This window comes from Mus musculus, chromosome 2, assembly GCF_000001635.26.
Source record: "Mus musculus strain C57BL/6J chromosome 2, GRCm38.p6 C57BL/6J".
NCBI lineage: Eukaryota > Metazoa > Chordata > Mammalia > Rodentia > Muridae > Mus > Mus musculus.
Genome location: NC_000068.7, coordinates 105,121,289 through 105,137,665, shown reverse-complemented (window position 1 = coordinate 105,137,665; position 16,377 = coordinate 105,121,289). Strand labels below are relative to the sequence as shown.

At 50.9% G+C, this 16,377-nt stretch overlaps 1 protein-coding gene and 1 long non-coding RNA gene across 2 annotated transcripts in view, besides 16 other annotated features; one reads left to right on the top strand and one right to left on the bottom strand.

Annotated features, from left to right (window-relative positions):
* Wt1 (Wilms tumor 1 homolog) overlaps positions 1 to 11,137 on the bottom strand; it is a 47,086-nt gene extending 35,949 nt beyond the window's left edge. The window contains exons 1-3 of the mRNA NM_144783.2: positions 10,224 to 11,137; positions 4,606 to 4,728; positions 4,162 to 4,264 (exon numbers count right to left, since the gene is read on the bottom strand). Of these exons, the coding sequence (NP_659032.3) occupies positions 4,162 to 4,264; positions 4,606 to 4,728; positions 10,224 to 10,869 (872 nt within the window). The 5' untranslated portion in view covers positions 10,870 to 11,137. The remainder of the gene's footprint in view (positions 1 to 4,161; positions 4,265 to 4,605; positions 4,729 to 10,223) is intronic.
* Positions 10,884 to 11,650: a promoter, noted in NCBI's record as "-513 to +254 fragment for Wt1 promoter". NCBI's record gives the evidence for it as "EXISTENCE:reporter gene assay evidence [ECO:0000049][PMID:8119964]".
* Positions 10,893 to 11,122: an enhancer, noted in NCBI's record as "+261 to +491". NCBI's record gives its function as "mediates induction of expression by nuclear factor kappa B" and the evidence as "EXISTENCE:reporter gene assay evidence [ECO:0000049][PMID:9572484]".
* Positions 10,913 to 10,957: a protein binding site, noted in NCBI's record as "footprint G". NCBI's record gives the evidence for it as "EXISTENCE:nuclease protection assay evidence [ECO:0001106][PMID:8119964]".
* Positions 10,995 to 11,011: a protein binding site, noted in NCBI's record as "kB.d". NCBI's record gives its function as "positive regulation of transcription" and the evidence as "EXISTENCE:protein binding evidence [ECO:0000024][PMID:9572484]".
* Positions 11,044 to 11,114: a protein binding site, noted in NCBI's record as "footprint F". NCBI's record gives the evidence for it as "EXISTENCE:nuclease protection assay evidence [ECO:0001106][PMID:8119964]".
* Positions 11,045 to 11,061: a protein binding site, noted in NCBI's record as "kB.u". NCBI's record gives the evidence for it as "EXISTENCE:protein binding evidence [ECO:0000024][PMID:9572484]".
* Wt1os (Wilms tumor 1 homolog, opposite strand) overlaps positions 11,156 to 16,377 on the top strand; it is a 49,973-nt gene continuing 44,751 nt past the window's right edge. The window contains exon 1 of the long non-coding RNA NR_015462.1: positions 11,156 to 11,343. This is a non-coding gene — a long non-coding RNA (Wilms tumor 1 homolog, opposite strand). The remainder of the gene's footprint in view (positions 11,344 to 16,377) is intronic.
* Positions 11,183 to 11,216: a protein binding site, noted in NCBI's record as "footprint E". NCBI's record gives the evidence for it as "EXISTENCE:nuclease protection assay evidence [ECO:0001106][PMID:8119964]".
* Positions 11,232 to 11,266: a protein binding site, noted in NCBI's record as "footprint D". NCBI's record gives the evidence for it as "EXISTENCE:nuclease protection assay evidence [ECO:0001106][PMID:8119964]".
* Positions 11,282 to 11,333: a protein binding site, noted in NCBI's record as "footprint C". NCBI's record gives the evidence for it as "EXISTENCE:nuclease protection assay evidence [ECO:0001106][PMID:8119964]".
* Positions 11,399 to 11,430: a protein binding site, noted in NCBI's record as "footprint B". NCBI's record gives the evidence for it as "EXISTENCE:nuclease protection assay evidence [ECO:0001106][PMID:8119964]".
* Positions 11,418 to 11,434: a protein binding site, noted in NCBI's record as "P site". NCBI's record gives the evidence for it as "EXISTENCE:protein binding evidence [ECO:0000024][PMID:8861958]".
* Positions 11,418 to 11,434: a protein binding site, noted in NCBI's record as "P site". NCBI's record gives the evidence for it as "EXISTENCE:protein binding evidence [ECO:0000024][PMID:9336463]".
* Positions 11,418 to 11,455: a transcriptional cis regulatory region, noted in NCBI's record as "38 nt human/mouse conserved region". NCBI's record gives its function as "mediates positive regulation of transcription by Pax8" and the evidence as "EXISTENCE:reporter gene assay evidence [ECO:0000049][PMID:8861958]".
* Positions 11,436 to 11,455: a protein binding site, noted in NCBI's record as "D site". NCBI's record gives the evidence for it as "EXISTENCE:protein binding evidence [ECO:0000024][PMID:8861958]".
* Positions 11,436 to 11,455: a protein binding site, noted in NCBI's record as "D site". NCBI's record gives the evidence for it as "EXISTENCE:protein binding evidence [ECO:0000024][PMID:9336463]".
* Positions 11,472 to 11,497: a protein binding site, noted in NCBI's record as "footprint A". NCBI's record gives the evidence for it as "EXISTENCE:nuclease protection assay evidence [ECO:0001106][PMID:8119964]".

Below are 16,377 nucleotides of genomic sequence, written 5' to 3'. Positions count from 1 at the left end.
TCCAGGGGATCTAATACTCTCTTTTAGTCACTGCATGTACATGACACATGCAGACAAAACACCATACACCTAAAAACAAATACATTTTTAAAAAGAAAGACATATAGAGCTAGTGGTAAAGAAAAAGGATGGGTTCAAAAAAAAAAAAAAACTACAGTGTGAAGGGGGAAAAAAACAGTACAAACAGGAATGTGTTCCAAACACAGTACCCAGCACTTCTCAAAGTAGCTGTGAGGCTCACGCCATGCCTTAGGGAGTGGCAGCTCCTCCCGTAGAAGTAGGTTAGCAAGCAGAAGAGCCCATAAGACCTGGACACAGTGTCCAGCCAGCCGCCTTGTCCAGAAAGAAACTGCAGTGGGTTTTGCTGAGTGAGGTCAGACTTCATGACACCTCACTCTGGAAGATCATGTGGTTCACTCTTCCCTGAAACCTTGCTTCTGAGCAAGCACAAAACAGTGTAAACCTGGAAGTGCTCCCAGATCATCGCAGATGAGAAGAACGATGTACTCTAGAAGTCTTTAGGGGGCTTCTGCTGTACTGAGCATCATCCCAATGCTAGATGCCGTGTGGCAAAGCTTCAGGAGCTTCAGGAGCCTGGAGAATAAACAAAACCCACCAGGGAAAACATTGCATAATGCTCTCAATGGGAGGTATGAGTAAAATGGGCCTCTACCACTATGGGAGAATTAGAGTGGTGGCACATGCCATCCCCAGAGTGTGGCACTTAGCTGTCCCCAGAGAGTGGCATTTAGCCCTGTGAGAGGGAGGTGTACAGACAGTTGAAGAATAGATTGGATCCTCCTCACTATCTAAATTTTAATCCAAAGTTGTATTTCCTATCATGTTTCATGGGGTTGGGATTACCTCTCAGTTTCTTCCTTTGTAAAATAGAGGTGATAACCAACCCTTTGCCCACCTCAAAGAATAGTGATTACTTACTATTTATCAGTAAAAGATGCTGGCATAGGAAGGGGCATAATCCAACCAAGCAGTCCAGATCACTCGTGTTCAGAATACAAAAGGGCTTTAGACTCTCTTCATCAAGTTTCTAAGCTTACCTCCTCATCAGTAAAATGGAAATTATAGCATCTACTTCATAGATAGTAAGATTAATGGGTGAGCTGAGCATGCTACAGGAGACAGAAGATGATGCAGAGGATGAAAGAGCCGACATTTTGAGGCTTTCTTCAAAGCAGGCTCACATTAGTTTTCTGCTTATTTAATGCCAGAGGCATAGCATTTCTGTGTCACAAGCTAGAGAATGACACTAGACCCCAAGCCTGGGAGAGAGACAAAGGGAAGAGTGGGCTCTAGTCAGGAAGCATCAGTTGATAAGAGGCTGCCTGGGGCATCAAGTGCAGCAAGGCTTACAAAATACAAGCAAGCCTTTCTCTCCCAGGTGCTCCCGACTTTACAAGGAAAAAGGTACCGAGCCAAGGGCCAGTAAGTAGCCACACCACTGACCATCTAAAATCAGAAGCTAAGCCATGTAGCAATCGAAGTTTGCTCCCATTTTCTCTGCTACTTAAACATTACATTCACGTAAGTGATTAAACACACTTCAAATATTTTTAGAAATAGAAAAGCATGCTACCTTAGTACACTTGTCCTCATCATTTCTTTGGAAAGTTATTCCAAAAGTTATTTGGAAAAAGGATTGCCAATCCTGTGAATCTAAGGCAAGCACCAAAGATGCAAGTGAACGCTTCAAGCAAGAAATCTCTCTTCCTACAGAAGTCACAACTGGTCTTGCTGCGTTTCTACTTAGGAAAGCTATGTGTTTTTAGGAGATCAGTGTTAAAAAAAAATAAGATCAAAGCAGGTTTTAGAATGTCGTAAAAAGAATAAAAGGATAAGCAAATATTTATGCAAGGTGAATCTGACAAAATTGCTTCAATAAAGGCCAGTCAGAAGCTAGGTTAGAAAATATGTGTGCTTCATATATGAGATATGATCTTGGTGTAGTTCAGTGGTAGAGGAGATGCTTAAGCATGCAAAAGGTCCCAGCGACAAGAATCTGTGACAATCAGATTCCCATCCCACCTGCTTTCATTTGAGAGAAACCATAGATTCATCCCAAAGTCACATTCCATCACAAAATCTCCCCAAATCAAAAATCCACAACAGTAACTTCATTTGGGAAAATGATACTAAATCGTAGATTGTGATCACTTTATGCAAGAGACCTTCTTGTGGCTGCTCAGCCCTTCTGATGGACCCCCTTTTCAGAGCCCCTCAATATGGGCCAAGGCTTGTAAGAAAGGGAATAAGCAATAGCACACGCGTGAGTGAGTAAGAGACAGAGACACAGAGAGAGACAGAGAGAGAGAGAATTACATCTTGCCAGTCCCCAGCTACCAAGAAGGCACGGGCCCCATCTCAACAATACCCACTCCCACACCAAGCTCTTCCTGACTGAGGGGACCAAGGTCTTCACACCAGGAATTGTTCCAGAGCCTCCCGCCCCCTTATAGCTACTAGAATAACATCGATGACACTCTAGCCATAGACAGGAAGGATGTCTGTAGCTGTTGCCACCACTCTCTGTAAGGGAAGAGGCTTCCAGCTGCGAGTGCAGTCTGCTCTTGAACTTGTTCTGGGGATTTGGCCCCACTGAGACTGTGGCCTCTGGGTAGCATCCTGGCTCTGGAGAGCTCGCCCAAGACCACTTTCTAGATAGAGAGAGGGACATGCATATGTCCCTCTCTGCTCCTTGTGCATATGTTTCTCTCCCTCCTGCCTAAAGAAAAGCCATTCAGAATCCAAGATTCGATTAGATAGGATGGATTTTTCACGCTAAATAGAAACGTTTTCGAAGTCAGAGCACTCCAGAGGGCAAATAGAAGAGACCGGGCTTTATGCCTCTGATACCAAGGATGGGAGAGAAAGACCAGCCTCAAGGTCAATGCACCTGAGGCTCTAGGTTTCACCGTTGGACTGCAGGCTCCAGAGTCTACAACAAGGACGTTCCCCTCCTCCACCTCAGGGACTGGAGGTCCCCAGGCGCGGCCATTCCCCCACCCAATCTCCCAAGACAGACGCTTTTCCTTCCTTCATTACCTCATTACCTCCTTCCCTTGACGTCAGCCTCCCGGAGTCAAGGGGCGGGAGGATGGGAATGGGTTTGGGGCAGTCGGTGTCAGGAGCCCCATAGTACAGTGGGGAGGAGGGAGCGGTGAGGTAATGCGCACCCAATCCTCGGCAGCCAAGATGAGGCGCGCAGCACCTTCCAGCCTGTCATGAACCGGTGTGTGTGCATCGCAGTTACTAAGCAACGCTATCTGCGACGCGGGATGCCCGCCAAGTTCACCCAAAGTTGAAGAATAAATTTGGGGTAGAAAAGGTGGAGAGTGGAACTAGAAGCCAGAGAAGGGGGCGGGGGGGGGGGGGAGCAGAGTTAAATGAGGAAAAAAGCTGAACTTCCTTCTCCAGGGAGCAAGAAGGCTTTGCTTGCCAGCGCAGACATCTCCACAATCACCATCTCGAGCAAAGGCCCCAGAGCGCACACAGGACAGCCACAAAACACGTCCACAAAACATTGCCACAGGCCAAAACTCTAGAGAGCAAGGGTGAGAGGAAGGAAGTGGCCCACTGTTTAAGTAGTTTGGCCTGTGTGGTCAGTTGACACGGAAGGCTTTTAACTGGAAGGACAGGGTTGGAGTACACTTGGTCCTTTTTTTTTTTTTTTTTCTTTTTTTTTTTTTTTTTCTTTTTTGTCCGGGCAAGTTAAAGGGCTCCCAGCAAAGACCACTAAGAAATAACTCATGACAGGGCATGGTGGCACATGCCTTTAAATCTCAGCACTCTGGAGACCTGAGACAAGCAGATTCCTCAGTTCGAAGCCAGACTGGTCTACAGAAAAACTACCAGGACAGTCAGAAAAATCCTGTCTCTCGAAAAACCAAAGAAAAGAAATAAACCCTCAAAGCAGCAGTTCCCTTTTTATCTCCAAACACAACGGCCGGCCGTCGTTTTATAGGCCAAGCAATAGCCCAAGACACCTGCTTTAATTAGAGTGTCTGGGTCTAAAGAAGACTTCTTTTGCCTGCCTTCTTTTCGCCTGTTGAACGCGATGCGGAGGGTCAGGCATTCTCTCGCCGCCAGCTCACCTGCACTTCCTGGATTTCCAGGATCTAGTCTCGGTGCTCCGCGCCTTCTTACCTGCTGTAGGGCGTCCTCAGGAGCAGGGCCTGGCTGCCTGTGCAACTGTCAGTAGGGGTGTGGCAGCCATACACCGGAGGTGGCACGGAGTACTGCTGCTCGCCTGCCAGAGAGCCAAGGGCAGCAGTGAGCGAGACTCGGGAGTGCGAGTCACTGGCAGAGGTTCTGGTGGAGGGGGGACGGGATGGAGAGCTTGCTGAGCATCAGACGGTGAGGTTTGGCTCCAGCTGCAGGACAGCGAGGCCGCCTCAACTCAAGGACTACTTCCCCACGATGAGCGGAAGGAGATTCGATCTTTTAAATAGGGTAAAACAAGCTAGTATTTCTAATGTCCCTTTAAATGTTTCTACTCGCTCTCCCAATTTGCTAGGGATTGAAAATTCGGATAGGATGCGGTACTATAGATGGAGGCATCCAGTAAAGACCCGCATCTTTCCCACTCACCCAGCGAGCCCTGCTGGCCCATGGGGTCCTCGTGTTTGAAGGAATGGTTGGGGAACTGCGCCGCGTGATGCGAGGGCGTGTGGCCATAGCTGGGCGCCCCGTCGAAAGTGACCGTGCTGTATCCTGAAGAAGCGGCAGGGAAGAAAAAAAAGAAAAAAGAAAAAAAAAAGTACAGAATCAATTAGGTTCCTGAAAAAGCAGGGGCACTAGCAGCGGGTACCCGATGTCCTAACTCTCGTCAGCAGTAGAGTCGTCCTCTGCCACCCCTGCCGCCCCCCACCCCCACCCCCACCCCTGCCTTCTAGGACTTCAGGCTCTAAGCGGGGAACCCAACGCTGTAGTGGGAACTAATCCGATCCTTTCTCCCAAATAAAATTACAAACTCCCCGCTTCCCCCAATTCCTCTGTGCCTGTCTTCCATTGCAGCCTCCAGCAAGTTGGGTGTAAAAACCGTCGCCCGCCTGGCGGAGAAACTGTCTTTCGTAAAAACAAACAACACCGTGGCTCTCGCGCTGGGGCGGCTCGGTCCAGAGGACTGGGTTTCCTCTGCTGACCCCGCTTTGACTCAGGGCTGTAAATCAAGGGCCCGCGCACCAACTTTCATTAATTACTCTGAGCCAGTTCAACGGTCTGCGCTTTAAAAGGAGAGAGTAATTACCAGGGCATGTTACCTCTCTGGTCTGCACAGCCTGACACCAAGACACTCAAGGCCTTTAGGAAAGCTTGTAGGGGGGGGGGGTGCGGGAGGAGGGAAGAAAGACCCTTCCAGTTAGGGCGAATCCTTTTGCCCCTCCCAGCCTACCTGGAGCCCAGAGGGCTCAGTTCTGCCCACAGCTGTGGTGACCAACCTTCTTGCCCCACAGGCCAGTACAATGTCCCTACCTATCCCTGTGTAGCAGTATCTCAGCCTCTGTTTTCTTGCTGAAAGCTGAGGCTGGTGACCTCCCCTATCTCTCAAATGGATGAAAATCAACAGGGAGTCTTGAAAATCTTATTCTTTCACGATATTGTTACTAAGTTTCTATAAACACATTCCCCACTTGTTTTGCCAAAGCTCAAGTTGGTGTGCAAGCCGACATCTTAAAGATCCTTCTAGGGACTTAATTGGGGTAGGGCCTCCTCCCCCACCTCTTGGTGAAGTTCAGGAGAGGGAGCCAGGCCTTTCAGGACAGAATGAGAGCTGAGTGGCTACACCTTGTCCCTTCAGTAGCCTCCCTCTGTAGCCCCAGTGGCTTCCTACTGTGCAGTCTCTAAATCCCAATAAATTCTAGCCCCCCCCCCCCAAGTAGAACAAAGTGCCCACCTGACTTGGAAATGTCTGGTTTCTTTGGAGACTCAGTTATGTCATGTGATGTTTTTACCCACCAGCTGATGGAGGTCCTTCAATCGATAAGGAGTTGCTGAGACCATTCATTCAGTACAGAGACAGCTATCTCCAATGTCAAAATACCGAGGGGACACCCACTGTCCAAACAAAAACACAAGCTTCCATCCTATCGGGGTTACTCCGGAGCAGTCGATTGTGGTGTTTTACAGTGAAGGGGAGAAATGGGGTACTATGGGAATAACCAACTTGTACCCTGGGAAGGCTGAGAACTCTGGTCAGTGACTGAGGAAGCAGCCAGCTTTTCAACCTGGGCAAGCCCTGAGTTTCTCTGTATCTGAAGTGAGGAAAGATAATGCCCTGCCCTAATACCTCTTGGGTGTGGATTAATAAGTGCATATAGCCTTTCAGAATCTTCCTTTTGAGAAACAAGGCGTGGTTCCACTTGAGGCCTACAGCTTATAAACGAAAATGGGTCCAGGCACCCACCCGGGTTTTCCCAGCAAGAATACGGAGTTTGTGAAGAGTCCTTAAACCAAAAAAAAAGGGGGGGGGAGAAATAAAGGAATTTTCTCTAAACGAACCCTTCTCCATTCCTGAGTGGCCAATGATCTCAGGCCACGCACAATCTCAGACCCACTGCTCAACCGCTGGTAAAGAGAGCTGCTGTTGCCCCGGCTGGAGCTCCCACGCCAGGGACCTCGGCTCCGCAGTCCGGAACTCCGGCTCGAGGAAGCGGGCACCCGGCAAGGCTTCCTACTGGCCTTCTCATAGATGAGACCCGCAAACCTTGGCGGGCAGCGACAACCTTGAGCCCCTCCCTCGGGTCTCCTGGGAGGGGCAGCAGTGAAGGCAGCGGGATCCGAGGGAGAGCTCTTTTAATTAGAAGCTTATCAGAGCTCGGGCTGATTAGGAACCCGCTGTACCCGAGGACTGAGCTGAGCCCATCTCGAGGAGGGCGTGAGTGGGGGCCGGCAGAGAGATTGCTGACTTCGCGAAGTTTCAGAGTGTTCAAAGGCTTCTTGTCCAGGCCTCGGAGGGAGAGGCCCTCGCAGCCAAGGTAGCCACTTTCCCACGGTTGATCTGGACCAGGGAGGGGAGAACAACCTTGACATTGCGGGAAGGAGAATAAGGCTCTGAGCTCTCCTCCCCTGCCTCTACTGCAGAGGAGCCCGGAACAGGCTGCTCCAGCCTGGCCCTGGAGAGCTGAGGGGGAGATTCTACCGCAGGCTAAGCCAGGAAGGTGTTCCGGAAAACTCAGTTGCCAAGGGATAGGTGGAGTCCTCACTCCCACCCGACAACAGTCTTTGATATGACCGGAGGGGGGCGCCTTTGGCCCCATCACAAATGGACTCCTCTAAGGGACCAGCAGGGCAGAGATCCCTTACAGCAGGGTGTAGGCTATCTAGAAGCACTACAGGGATGGAGGTGGGGGGCGGGAGTCAGAGGCTGACTGGCAAGCCCTGCATTGGTCCAGACTAGGAAAATCCTCACCCCCACTTCTGGGTCCTGACAGACCTCCCAACCATCTCACACTCATAATAAATTCAAGGCCTATTAGGCTGGGCAGAGAAAAGCCATTTCAACCATGGAGCCAAAATTCTGGGAGAAAATAAGAGGAAAATGTGAGTTCAAGTCCTACTTCTAACAGGAACTAAGAGGCCTCTTGAAGTCAATTCTCCAAGTGACTGGATTTAGGCGCCCAGTATTAAGAGGGTCCTTAGATCTCAGTGCTTCTTGAGAAGGTTCCTATAGCCGTTAGCTGTCTTAATGGATACTCTACAGCCCCACTGCACCCCACCAAGAAAGGTTTGCTTTTTGCTAAATTAATGTTTTATAAGATTATGGTGTTGGCTATAGAAGAAATGGGGGGGTGAATGTCCTTAAGAAACTGAGGAAGGAAGGACGAGTGTCAAAGTTGCTCTCCCAGGCTGGCAAACAGGTAACCAGAGGCAGCTTGAATTCCTCTCAACAATAGAGTGGGAGCAAGCTGGTGGCCATTTTCATATTTTCCAGGGACCGTTGACAACTTCTCCTAATCAAAAAACCTCACACTGTATCCTGCAATATTGAAAGGATCCATAGGAAACCCTAAAGTAAAAGGAATGACTATTCAAAGAATCTCAGATCTTGAGGGCCCCTCCTAGTTGCTATGGGGGTGGGTGGATGTGAGCAGCTTCAGGCTTCTCACTTCAGCTCCCAGGAGCCAAGGAAGCCCACAGACTTCACTTGTTTTAACTAGGAGAGAAGAAGGTAAGTTTCCTGACAGGAACCCGCTTCCAGGGTATGTCGCTACACGGGAGACATCTCCCTACAGGCCTTCTCTTGGTTTGAGAAGAGTGGAATGTGATGGGGAGCCTTCACCTGTTGGGCCTCATCCTCATATCCCAAGCTTTCTTCTGTAGCAGCCCAACCTGTCTACTCCAAAAGAACCTGGATGTTCCCCCCACCACCACCACCACCACCACCACCACCACCACCACCACCACCACCTCAAGTGTACTGGCAATGCGCTCCGGCTTTAAATTCTCAGCCCCACCCACCTTCTCCTATAGGTTTCTTCTACTAGATTCGCAGTGCAGAATGCTAAGCCTCACACAGAGCCTAAAAAGACTTATAAAGATGGTGGCCCATTCATATTTGCTAGCTAAAGGATTATAGTGAGCCCCTCCAAGTAGCAGGCATGCTCACTCAAGGTGTACACATGCTTGACAGTGGCTTCTTTTCTGACCCAGGGAGGTTTAGGGGGGGCTGTGTGTTCTGTATTTAGACGCTGGTCAGATTTCCTCCCGTTTGGCCTATAACTTCTGGCCTAACCCAAACTCCCGGTTGTCCATCTCCGTTCTCCTCTTAGTGGCGAGCAAACTGACCTGGAGGCTTGCCAAAGGTAACACCTGCCTACTGGAAAGAGATGGCAAGATCAGAGACCCTCTGCAAAGGCACCAAGCTCTTCCCCCAACTCTTGTTCAAAACTCTAGTTTCCTTTATCAAAGACCTAAATGGAGGGACCCCCCCCCCCAGTCCGCTCCAGGTTTCTCCTCAAGACCAGGCATTCCTGTTCTTCAGTGGTTTCGGTTTCGCTAGGGCTTCGGGTGGTCGAGGCGCTCCAGGCTGGGTTCAAAGGGTCCTAGAGAGCCCTTCAGCACCCCCTGCACCTTCCCCAATCGGTGCCGGCTCTCCGCGCCCCCAAACCCCATTTCAGAAACACCCAGACCAAAGATATCAGAATTTTTGGTCCAAAAAAAAGCGTCTGTGTCAGTAAAGAATTTCCTAAAACATCGACTCGAACGAAATTAGATTCTCAACGGCAAAGAAATCAAATGAGAACAAACGAAGAAAACGACAGTGGCTCAGGAATCACAGTTCCGCCCGGGCGCTAACGAAAGAGAGGTGTTCGGGCTCCTGCGAGAGTTAAAAAATAAACTCGTGCATTGACTGAAGACCCGCCAATACATTTGTTCTTATTTCTTCATCCCAAGCCTTATGAAATCTTTCCCCTAACTTCGGTGTGCGGTGTGCGTGACTAGGAAACCTCCAAGGAGCGCGGAAAGGAAGAAGGCCACCTTTCCCCAGCCTCACTCCAGGGATTTGGTTCGTATCCGGTGGAGTCGGACCAGCCCGGCTGTTTCTCCCATCCCCGTGGCCTTCAAACTCCAAGAGAGATTCCCAACACTTCCGCAAGGTACGCGCGAACACTGACTAAGTCCCCCAAAGTGTTAATCCCTCATTCCAAAGCTCCCTACTGCTTCTGGTGGGCCTGGAATGAGCCAGGGCCCACCGAGAGCTGGAAGTTCTTCGGGTCGGCTCTTCGGGCTTGTCAGAGGCAGCACGGGGGCGGGGGGTGGGGGATGTCCCTAAACCACAGCACCACTCGGAGTCCTCATCTTGGTCTACCCTAGACGTTTTAAGAGTCAACGCCTGGTGAGGCCTTATGCATCAGACTTTCCCCCGGTGTAGAGTCACACGTTACAGCCAACCTCCTCTTCCTCCTCCCGTGGAGTTCCGAAATCTCTAGGACACCCCGGGGCCCCAGATGTCCTCCCGCGTCCTACGAACTATCGGACTCTGGGGTTGCGCTCAGTAATGTGTAAGTGGTGGTGGTGGTGGTGCGTTGTCGCGTTGTCACTCGCATTTGACAGAGCCCACTCCTCCCTGTCCGCTACTTTCAGACTCCCTTGGAAGGCTGCTGAGTAAGAACTGGCATCAGGAAGGAACAGACAAGGGGAGAAGCGGCGTGGGAGCAGGTCGCGGAGCCACTACCGCGCGTGGAGGTCGCGCTGTCCGGAATCCTTACCTTGGTTGCGGATGGTAGGCTGGCTCTCCAGGCAGCTGGGCAGGTAGGGCGCATTGGGGAACATCCTGGCCTGGCCCGAGGACGCCTGGCTGGGCGGGGGAGGACCGAAGGGTCCGTAGCGACAGGCCCCGGCTGTACCGGTGAACTGGCCCGAGAAGTGCAAGGTGAAGGCGCTCAGGCACTGCTCCTCGTGTGGCTCGGCGCCGCCCCAGCTGGGCTCCTGTTTGATGAAGGAGTGGGGTGGCGGCGGAGGCGGCGGCGGAGCGGGAGGAGGCGCGGGACCGCCCAGCGACCCGTAAGCCGAGGCGCCCGGAGGCGCGAAGTCCAACACGGGCGCCCACTGCGCTGCGCCGCTCACAGGGAGCCCGCAGCCGCCGCCGCCGCCGCCCAGCGAAGACACAGCGGGCAGCAGCGCGTTCAGGTCCCGCACGTCGGAACCCATGAGGTGCGGCTCGGATGCGGACGGTTCTCCGCTCCTGCGATCCTGCGGATTCTCGGCGCTGGACTTGGCCCAGGCGCTCCGGGGGCCTCGGTCCCCAGGTTGCTCCGGCTGCTGGACGCACCCGGGCTCCCGGCGGAGCGTGTGCTGAGACGCCGGCTCCGGGACACACGTGGAAGCCGGCTCCTGCGACAGGAGGAAGTCCAGGATCGCGGCGAGGAGGCGGCGGGCCCGGGTTCCTGGGCTGCCGTCCTCTCTCTGGGTGGGTGGGTGAATGAGTGGGTGGGAGGGAGGGCGGGAAAAGGAAAGGGGGAGCAGGCAGGCGGTCGGGTTGCGGAGAGCCCCGGGTGTGGGCGCTGCCTTGAACTCCTTACCCCAGCTGCCTGGCTGCCCCCAGCTTCCCAAAGCTCAAATAAGAGGGGCCGGCAGCAGGGAAGGAGGAGGAGCCAGGATGCTCGGCCGCTCCATTCACACAGCAGCCCTAGCCTAGCTCAGCAAAGCGCGCTGCTCGTCCCGGTTACTAGCACCGGGGGTGTGGGGCGGGCCCGAGGGAGCGTTCATCTCGGAGACACCCTCCTCTCTGGCCCGCCACGTGCTCTCAGCTGGCCTGTACCGCAAGCCTCCCCCTGCTACCCTAGCTGGCCTTCCCGAGTGTAGGCGCCTTGAGGCAAGGCCGTCTAGGTAAGTAATGAGTCCCCTCGGTGTCGGACCGAAGTAGGAGAAGAGTCCGGGCTGTTAATCAGGAAGGGTGGGGGTGGAGGGAGGGGCAGGTGGGCTCCAAGAGGGCGGGAACCAGAGAGCCCAGAGAACTCTCCTGGGTTCTGAGGCAGATAGCCTAACTTTGGGGCTTATCTCCTCCCATGTCCAGAATTCTAGAGGCTAGCTGCGGGGTCACTTTAGGAGATTAGTCCCTCTGGGTTCGCAGGTTGAGATTCAAGGTGAAATTGTTCGGGATAGATAATTATGAAGTGTGACGTCAGTTGTGACAAGCGGGACCTTTTCGGCTGTCTGATAATTGGTTCTTTGGTACGGTTGGAACCCAGAGGGCGGGTGTTACCTACAGTGTAGATGACACTTACTGTCTCTTTTTGGCAATGGGGTATTTAAACCTTAAATTAACTGGGGGAAATTTTCAGCTGTTTTGGGGGGTGCCGTGGGAGGCGCTTAGCAGAAATGCCCAGAACCTACTTTGAGTGTGGTGGGAACGTTTCGGCGCCTTGTTGAGAAGAAACGGGAATGGAGGAGCAAAGCTACGTCTCCAAACACAGCTTCTTCTAGTGATTAGGGAATGATGGCGGACCTGCGGTGTTTGATCGGGAGATGCAAACTAGTCAGACTAACCTAGAAATGAGCCCAGGAGAGACTTCACAGGCCCTTTGCTAGAGGCGTGTTTGCACTGGTAGCCCAGAGGGTTTCCAGAGAGTGGCTTCTCAAAAAGAGCTCCTCCCTACACCTTGTAGCTGTTTGGAATCTTGGAACAGGTGTTTGGGGGTTGGTTTGTATTGTCTGAGTTTCCTAAAGCAGTGGAATCCTCGGAGGAAAGAACCCGTAGGCAAATAGAAGCCTAAGGAGTGTAGTGGGTTTCGCAGGTCAGACTTGGGGACTCTTGGAGGCAGCAGCGACTGTTCACCCTGGGACTGCCAGGCGCGCGGGGCCGGGAAGCCAGCTGGTGGCAGTCAGGCATCTGGAACCAGAATGAGGCTTGAAGCTTTCCAACTAAACCTGGGTGGGGGGGGGGCAGTCAAGGATGTTGACTGTAAACACAAAGAAATCTAGCATTTCAATGGTCTTAGTGCATTCACCAGTTGCTGCACATTGATTTTAACTCACACGGATTCGTGAATCCAGAATCGTCATGAATTTGACTTGGAACCCAAGGCTCAGAAAGTTATTTGCCTTGAGCAATTGCCGGTTCCTCTTGGGGATACACAATATATAGATGAAGACTGTCCTAAGGGAGCTTAACAGAGCTGCACTATCCGTCGATACACCTTCACTTTCCACCATAGTGGACACCGCGTGAGATGCTTGGGGGTTTTGACTAATTTGTAAAGGACTAGAAGCCCCCCCCCCGTCCTCTTTCTTGAAAGGAAGGAAGGAAGAAAGGAAGGAAGGAAGGAAGAAAGAAAGAAAGAAAGAAAGAAAGGAAGGAAGGAAGGAAGGAAGGAAGAAAGAAAAAAAGAAGGAAAGACAGACAGGGCCCCCACGACAAGCTTCTCCCATCTCCCCTGTTCTCTATCCCTAACTGTGTAATAGTGCCCAGGGTCATTGGACTTCTTGGGGAAGACAGGCCCTTTGGGATACAACCTCTCAAGCCAGCTTGCCCTGAAAGTCCCTCGCCCCTGTCCCTCCTCCCCACCTCCCGACCTCGTATTTCTACTCGTTTCCCTGTTTCCCTTAACTTGGGGAAAGAGGAGCCCTTCGCGAAGAGCCAGGGTTTCATTACCAAAGGAAAGTGGAGATACTTTCTTTTTTAGTCTCCTGCAAAATTTTTGGGAGGGAGATGTGGATGGAAGTGATGTGTAGAGAGGCCGGTTTGATTTGAGCTCCTGAGAGTATTGTATTTCAAGAATGGAAAAGGACATAGCTCAGTATCCACCTTTACATTTTTCAGGTTTGTCTGGGGGCGGGTTTGCGCGGTGGGCTAGCAGGAGAGAAAATGGGCGTTCGGAAATTGGAACTCCTCTGTCATTTTTTCTCAGAATTTCTGAGGGGGAACCCAGGAAGCATATGTTTGACTCCCCATTTCAATCCCAGGGTGCCCTTTTACTCTAACTTCTCGCATAAAAGTAGCAAGAAGTTCCTATCAGGGTGGAGAAATAAGTGCGAGGCGAATTCCAGAAGCTGCCTGCGCTCAGTTGGAGGACTCCTGGTCAGACTGGACGCTCCTGAGATTCCCCTTTGCCCAACTATGTCTAGAAGTCCAAGCGGCAGGAAGCCAGTGCTCTGGGACCCGCAAACCTTGGGGTCACAGAATACCCCATCCCTTTCTCCTCTGGTTACCCCAGCAGACGCCTTGCTACACTGACTTGGGTGCCCTGAGCTGACTGTGAGAGCTACTGACAGCCTGCCCAGGGGGTGTTGCACTTGCCGCCCACCCTAAACCCCCCTCCTTTGAGGCCTGCCCGGGTTCCAGAAAAACGAAGGTCACGGCGAACTAGGTGCTTCCTACTCTTCCGTTTTCTCCACCACGTTGGTGCAGCCTCGGGCCTCAGAAAGGATAACGTTCCAAACTGTCTGTCTGCAGGCAAAGCCTGCTATTAAACTCAAGCCAGCAGGGGAAACTGAGACCCAACTGAGATAGGAAAAGCAAATGGTACAGCAGTAGTTAAAAGCAAGGTGGATTGAAAATGAGATCTCACCTTCACTTGGCAACCAACAGCTGTATGACTCCTGAAGAGTTTTAGCAGTGTTTTTGAGCCTCAGTTTTCACATTGGAGAAAATATGACAGTAGCGTTCTACCTTCGGGGTTGTAGATTAATCCCATAGGAAGGTAGTGATCTGTTTACAGCAAAACCACTCGATTTTGATACTATTATTTGAAAGATTTTTGCCGAGCTCAACAAAACCCCACAACTTTCAACGTCCAATTCGTTCTGGAATGGTTTAAACCACCGTCTCTGCTTCTTTAGTACTGATGGAATTTGGAAGAAAAGAGACACTGGCAGTCTAGGTGGCTTCAATACGTGTCTTAGAAGGCGCATAATTATTACAAGATGAAAACCATCACATCTAGACGGAAGGGGGAGCGAAGATCTCAACCCGGTCTTTCATCCCGGGGCTGTCAACTTCATCTGGCTGAGCACAGCCTGGAGGCTACAGCCGTGGCCCCAGGGACCGGCGCGCACGCCAGGGCCGCGCTCTGGCGGGTCACCCCGAGGCTGTTGACAATTGAATAAACACGCTGTAGCCTTGCGATCTGTCAGTGGCTGAGGCCGCCAGTCTGCGCCCACGGCCAGAGGATGGCGCGAAGAGTGACCCGACCTCCAAGCCACCAGTCACTGGGTTAGCCGCTGCCCTAGGGCCAGGCCGGAGGTCTTGAGCCCCAAGAGCAGGACAAACGTGCCAGCGCTGTTTCTCTCTCCCAGCGTTTCTAAGTAAGCAGTCCGCCCAGGGCTGCAGGGAAACGCGCATAGGGCTCAGTTTCCAGACTAGCGCAGTTGGCAAAAACAAAAACAAACAGATTTATTTTTGCAAAATGAAAGAAAAATGTAAACATCGGTGGACTTTTTTGTGATACAGCTCACCCCTAGACTTCTTCTTTCATTTGAAATTTATCTCAGTTCTTTCTTTCTTTCTTTCTTTCTTTCTTTCTTTTTCTTTCTCCTTTTAAAAAAATATTTATTTATTTATTTATTTATTTATTTATTTATTTAAACCAACCTTCCATCTGGGCTTCAAACTCTCCTCCCTGGCCTGGTTAAGGGGCTAAAACCACCTAGCACTGCCTGGTGCGAGATGCAAATTTTGCCCTTTCCCCCAGTTCCTGGTGCCTGGAGCCGCAGTGTTTTGACGCCACACCACGGGTTCCCCAGCTCCCCAAGAGCCACCAATGAAAGGATTCAGCAGCGCTGCTTCTATTATTATCCCGTAAATCTTTTTAAATTCTGGAACTAATTATATAGAGGATATGTCTCAATTTGTTCTGCATTAATGCCACAGTGGGGATGGAGACCAGGCCGTGGCCAGAGCAGATATGGAAGCCCATGAAATTGATGAACTGAGAGTTGCTTCCAGTCCAGAGCGCACCATCTGGAATTCCAGTCTGAGGTTACAATTAGAACTCCTGACCCCAGATTCAACTTTGCAAACAAGGGTGGGGGCGGTGAAAAAAAAAGGAAGAAGAAGAAAAAGAAGAAGAGGAGGAGGAGGAGGAGGAGGAGAACTTATGCTACACCTGGAGAGAGAGACAGAGAGAGAGACAGAGACACAGAGACAGACATAGGCAGAGACAGAGACTTTAATCTTCTCACCTTAGAAAATTCTTTCAAAGTATTTGTGTTTTTATGTTTTTAACCTAGAAATGATAACATCCTTTATAGGCAGGGCTTCATCTCATCCCCCTCACTCCTGGCTACACTCCGGGTCACTTTTCTGTCAACACTGGAATTAATTAAATATGAATGAATTATTCCTCAGAAAACTAGCTAAATCTAAATATCACTTTGTGATTTCCCTTTTGATAAGTAGTGTAACTGCAGAACATTATATGGACGAGGAACTCCCTCCCTCCCTCCCTCCCTTTGCTGCCCTTTCTCAGTTTAACTTTAATCAAAGATTGTATTTGTGTCATGATTGTATTTGGTTTCTAATTCAGCAGAACAATCTCTTCTTTCCTCTAGTATTATGCTCTTCTCTCTCTCTCTCTCTCTCTCTCTCTCTCTCTCTCTCTCTCTCTCTCTCTCTCTCACCTTGACTCCCAGAAGAAATGAAAGACCAGGCAGAACTGGGGAATCTGTTCAATTGATTAGCATAAATGCCTCGACAAAATGAGTTATAAATCACGTGGATGCATTAAGCCTGAAGTCAGCCCCTTGCCAGGGCACTGGTGTCTAAATAAATGTTCATAGAAAGCACAGTATCCCTGCTCACTCTCACCCTAGGTAAAAATGTAAGGATATCCAAACGTTGAACTAGGAACATGGAAGGTGGTCTCAGGATAGGAGGTTAACATTGTTTGGGCTTCCAGTCTGTGACAAGGACAGAGACTCTGG